This window comes from Rhincodon typus, chromosome 40 (genome assembly GCF_021869965.1).
Source record: "Rhincodon typus isolate 14 chromosome 40, sRhiTyp1.1, whole genome shotgun sequence".
Taxonomy (NCBI): Eukaryota; Metazoa; Chordata; class Chondrichthyes; order Orectolobiformes; family Rhincodontidae; genus Rhincodon; species Rhincodon typus.
Genome location: NC_063371.1, coordinates 11573860 through 11578238, shown reverse-complemented (window position 1 = coordinate 11578238; position 4379 = coordinate 11573860). Strand labels below are relative to the sequence as shown.

The 4379-nt window shown below is 47.2% G+C and overlaps 1 protein-coding gene across 1 annotated transcript; it reads left to right on the top strand.

Annotated features, from left to right (window-relative positions):
• The first annotated feature begins 589 nt into the window (after positions 1–589).
• bmp10 (bone morphogenetic protein 10) lies at positions 590–4005 on the top strand. Its single transcript, XM_020524300.2, has 2 exons — positions 590–911; positions 3071–4005. Exons 1-2 carry the CDS (start codon positions 590–592, stop codon positions 4003–4005), a joined length of 1257 nt encoding a protein of 418 aa, XP_020379889.2.
• Positions 4006–4379: the final 374 nt, after the last annotated feature.

Below are 4379 nucleotides of genomic sequence, written 5' to 3'. Positions count from 1 at the left end.
TGGGCTGCAAGTTTACAGAATGCTGGCTGGGAAAGGTCGGACTGAATGGTTGGAGGAAGAGGTGAAATTTCTTTTTTCATCAACCTGTTCAGAGTTGCTATCTCTCTCTCACACACACACACACGCCTCTGGGGCAAGTGGGGCTTGAGTCTGGGCCTCCTGGTCCAGGGGTAGGGACACTACCAGCCAGTCAGAGCCTTGTGGACGTTTGGGAATGGAAGTGTTGGCGATGCAGGAAGTGGATATGAGGGGCTGTTTACACAAAGCTCATTAAGGAGCAGGATTGAGTGAGAAGCGAATCTGGTTGATGTTCGATATCAGCCAGTGAGGGAGAGATAAGGGGGAAATGCCAGGTCACTGAGCGTTGGCCAATTACTGGGAGCAGGCTCCCTTGCTCACTCAGACGTCAGGCAAGTTATTTTTCCAAACAAAAAGTTTGGGTCAGCGTTGTGTTTGAATGAGAGCCGCGGAGAGAGCGAGCAGGATTAAGCAGCTCCTGAGCCAGTGTGGGAGTGAGTGCAGGTTTTCCGCAATACCCTCCAACCCAGATACACACACACACACACAGAGAGAGAGAGAAGCTGCAAGGATGTGGAGGAGTCTATATCTCCTGGGCGCAGTGCTCTGTCTCACAGCCAGCATCCCCATAGAGAACAGGGCAGACCTGAGCCAAGCACCTCCCCGTTACCTGCTGGAGGATGAGCCCCAGGCCGAGGACACAGCTGACTTTAGCAGCCTGCTAGCCAAGATGAAAGCGGAGTTCCTCAAGTCCCTCAACTTGTCAGGGAGTCCCGGAGAGCCAGGGCACAGACCGCAGCCCCCTGAGTATATGCTGGACCTGTACAACAGGTTTGCCAACGACAGAACCGCCATCCCTTCCTCCAACGTGGTCAGGAGCTTCAGGAATGAAGGTAAGGCTCTCCCCCTCAACATCCCCAGCCCCTTCCTATCCCCTCTCCTCCAGCGGGTCACACCTTCAGGGGCTTTAGCCAACCAGCCTCAGCTGACCCGGGGAATGGGGTGGGGGGAGACGGGCTGCTGTTTTCTGAACCCCTCCCGCTGCCAGGCCGGTGGGACACACTCGGGCTGGCAGAGCAGCACAGTGGGCAAACCTTACCCGGGAGTCCCAGCGTAGCGGGGCCAGGGGCTCACTTTGTGGTGCTTTATCCCAACACCCAACATTCCCAGGGAATGCAACTGCTCTTTCCAATCTAACATTCCCAGAGAATGCACTGCACTTACAAATCCAACATCGCCACGGAATACAACTGCTCTTTCCAATCTAACATTCCCAGGGAATGCACTGCACTTACAAATCCAACATCGCCACGGAATACAACTGCGCTTTCCAATCTGACATTCCCAAAGAATGCACTGCACTTACAAATCCAACATCGCCACGGAAATACAACTGCTCTTTCCAATCTAACATTCCCAGGGAATGCACTGCACTTACAAATCCAACATCGCCACGGAATGCAACTGCTCTTTCCAATCTAACATTCCCAGAGAATGTAACTGCAATTTCCAATCCAACATTCCCAGAGAATGCACCTGCTCTTTCCAATCCAATATTCCTGGTGAGTGCATCTGCTCTTTCCCATCTAAAATTTCCAGGGAATGCACTGCTCTTTCCAATCATTTATTCCCAGAGAATGCATCTGCTCTTTCCAATCCAACATTCTCAGAGAATGCAACTGCACTTTCCAATCCACCATTCCCAGATAATGCATCTGGTCTTTCTAATCCAGTAGTCCCAGGGAATGCATCTGCCCTTTCCAATCCAACATTCCCAGAGAATGCAATGACACTTTCCAATCCAACATTCCCAGAGAATGCAATGACACTTTCCTATCCAACATTCCCAGAGAACAGAACTGCACTTTACAATCCAACATTCCCAGAGAAAGCAACTGCCCATTCCAGTCACTGACCCTGATGGATAATAATAATTTCACTGAGGGTAGGGACAGGTATAACTGACCCTGATCGAAATGTAATGAACTCTGTAATGATGTATTTGCCATACTGACCCTCCTATAAGTTGACATTCAGTTGATTATAATGGACTCCAGTTCCTGCCTCTTCTTTCATATCCTGAACAGCTTGCCCCCTCTCTGTCACCCTTCTTCAGACCCCAACCCTGCTTTATTTCCACTCACATGCTGTTTCTCACTTGCTCGTGCCTGTGCCCTAGCCTCGTGAACTGCCTATTTAAATCTCTCAGCCTTCCTCTTGTCCTTCAAGACATCATGTAAAAAAAATTCCCTTTCCACCTCAGGAAGGAGTCTGAAGACCTCATCCTCAGGCTGGATTTCAAACGTTCTGTTGAGCTGCCTTGTGTGAAACATTTCAGCCTAGAATCACAGAGTTATACAGCTCAAAAGCAGACCCTTTGGTCCAACTCATCTATGCCGACCAGATATTCTACATTACTTTGATTGCATTTGCCAGCATTGGGCCCATATCCCTCCAAACTTTCCTATTCATGTCCAGACGCCTTTTAAATGTTGTAATTGTCCCCATCTCCAGGTAGGTTTTAATCCTGTTAAGGTCTGAGTCTAGACCCAAGTCCAGCCAACAACAGAGGTTGACTGATCAGTGCAATGCCAATCCATAAAGATTCATGACAAAGTCCTTTCATATATTGCTCCTGAGTGAGCAACATTATCGATCTCTGCCATTATCACAGGCCTGTGGATTAGATGTGCCTAGTGACATATCTATCTGCATCCAATATTTAATGTGGTTGCAGAAAGCACAGAAACTACAGGAAACAAAAAGTGCTGGAGATCACAACGGGTCAGGCAGCATCCATGGAGAGAAAGCAAGCTCATGTTTAGAGTCTAGGTCTCTCTCTCTTCCTCAGAGGCTTCAGTTGACCTCATCTTCCTCGGAGTATCAAACTACACTGAGTCATCTAGTTTCCAGCCAGATGAAATGCCCAGTTTACAGCATCAGTCAGTGAAAGAGGCAGGATCATCCAAGTTTGATTTTTAGGCTTCTGAGTGAATGTCAACTTTAGTGGTACCTGTAACTTTTTTTGGCTAAGCATTTTTGTCTGTTCCAGACCTGTCACTAGGCAACCAAACTGATGATGTGAGGATCCATTCTCTGCTCTTCAATGTGTCAGTTCCTCACCATGAAGAAATCACCATGGCTGAACTCCGTCTCTTCACCCTGGTCGATATGGACCGGAAAATATACGAAGGAGTGGGCAGGAGAGTCACCATCTATGAAGTGAATGGCCAGCACGATGAAAGGACAGCAAATGATTCCATTCTGGTGAAATTAGCCGAAAGGCAAATGTACAGCAGAGACAGCAGCTGGGAGACGTTTGATGTGACTGAAGCGATAATGAGATGGTCAAAGTTGGACAGTACCACTCACCGGCTTCAGGTGCACATTGAAAACGTGGAAGGCAAAAAGGATGACGAGGGAAGACTTGACATTGACACGAAGCCAGAGACGAATCACATGCCCTTGTTAATCGTGTTCTCCGATGACAGAAATAGCATCAAAAAAGAGGCCATTGAAGAGTTGGAGCAAATGATTGACCATGAGAAAGATGTGGCCTTTCAGAGCTTGAACAATGAAAATTTTGGCTTGAGCGAAGAAACTTTGCTGCAGAGGCAGTCAAACATGCTCTACGACACCTCCTCCAGGATCAGGAGGAGCGCGAAAGGCAGCTACTGCAAAAGGAGTCCCCTCTACGTCGAATTTAAGGACATTGGGTGGGACTCCTGGATTATAGCCCCATCAGGATATGAAGCGTATGAGTGCAAAGGCTTCTGCTACTATCCACTGACAGAACAGGTCACCCCAACCAAGCACGCGATTGTTCAAACTCTGGTTAATCTCCGTAACCCCAAAATGGCAGCAAAGGCTTGCTGTGTCCCCACTAAACTGGACCCCATCTCCATCCTCTATGTGGATGATGCAGGTGCGGTCACATATAAATTCAAGTATGAAGGTATGGTAGTGGCTGAGTGTGGTTGCAGATAGTACAACAGCATGAAGACAAAGTAACTCTAATATATATGAATGTCCAAAGTATTTAAGAACTACGGTTGTAAATGTGTACATTTTTTTTATCTGCCTATTTAAGATGCTTATTTAAGGACCCATGTACAGCTAAATTTGCAGTTTATAATGAATCGTGTGTAAATCACTTGTTTTAAGAGGTCACAGAAACTCGCTACATTCCTAAAAAAAATTCTGGGAACGTTTCGGAGATAATTGGCAAAAACAAACCCACAAAGAAGATTGAGAAATTTGTTCCCTTTCCTTCAAAAAGTGGGAACTGCAGCAGTAATGAAAGTGATGGAACCTCTTGTGCCTTTGCTCCACATTGGAGTTGGAATGTCTGCACGTTGACG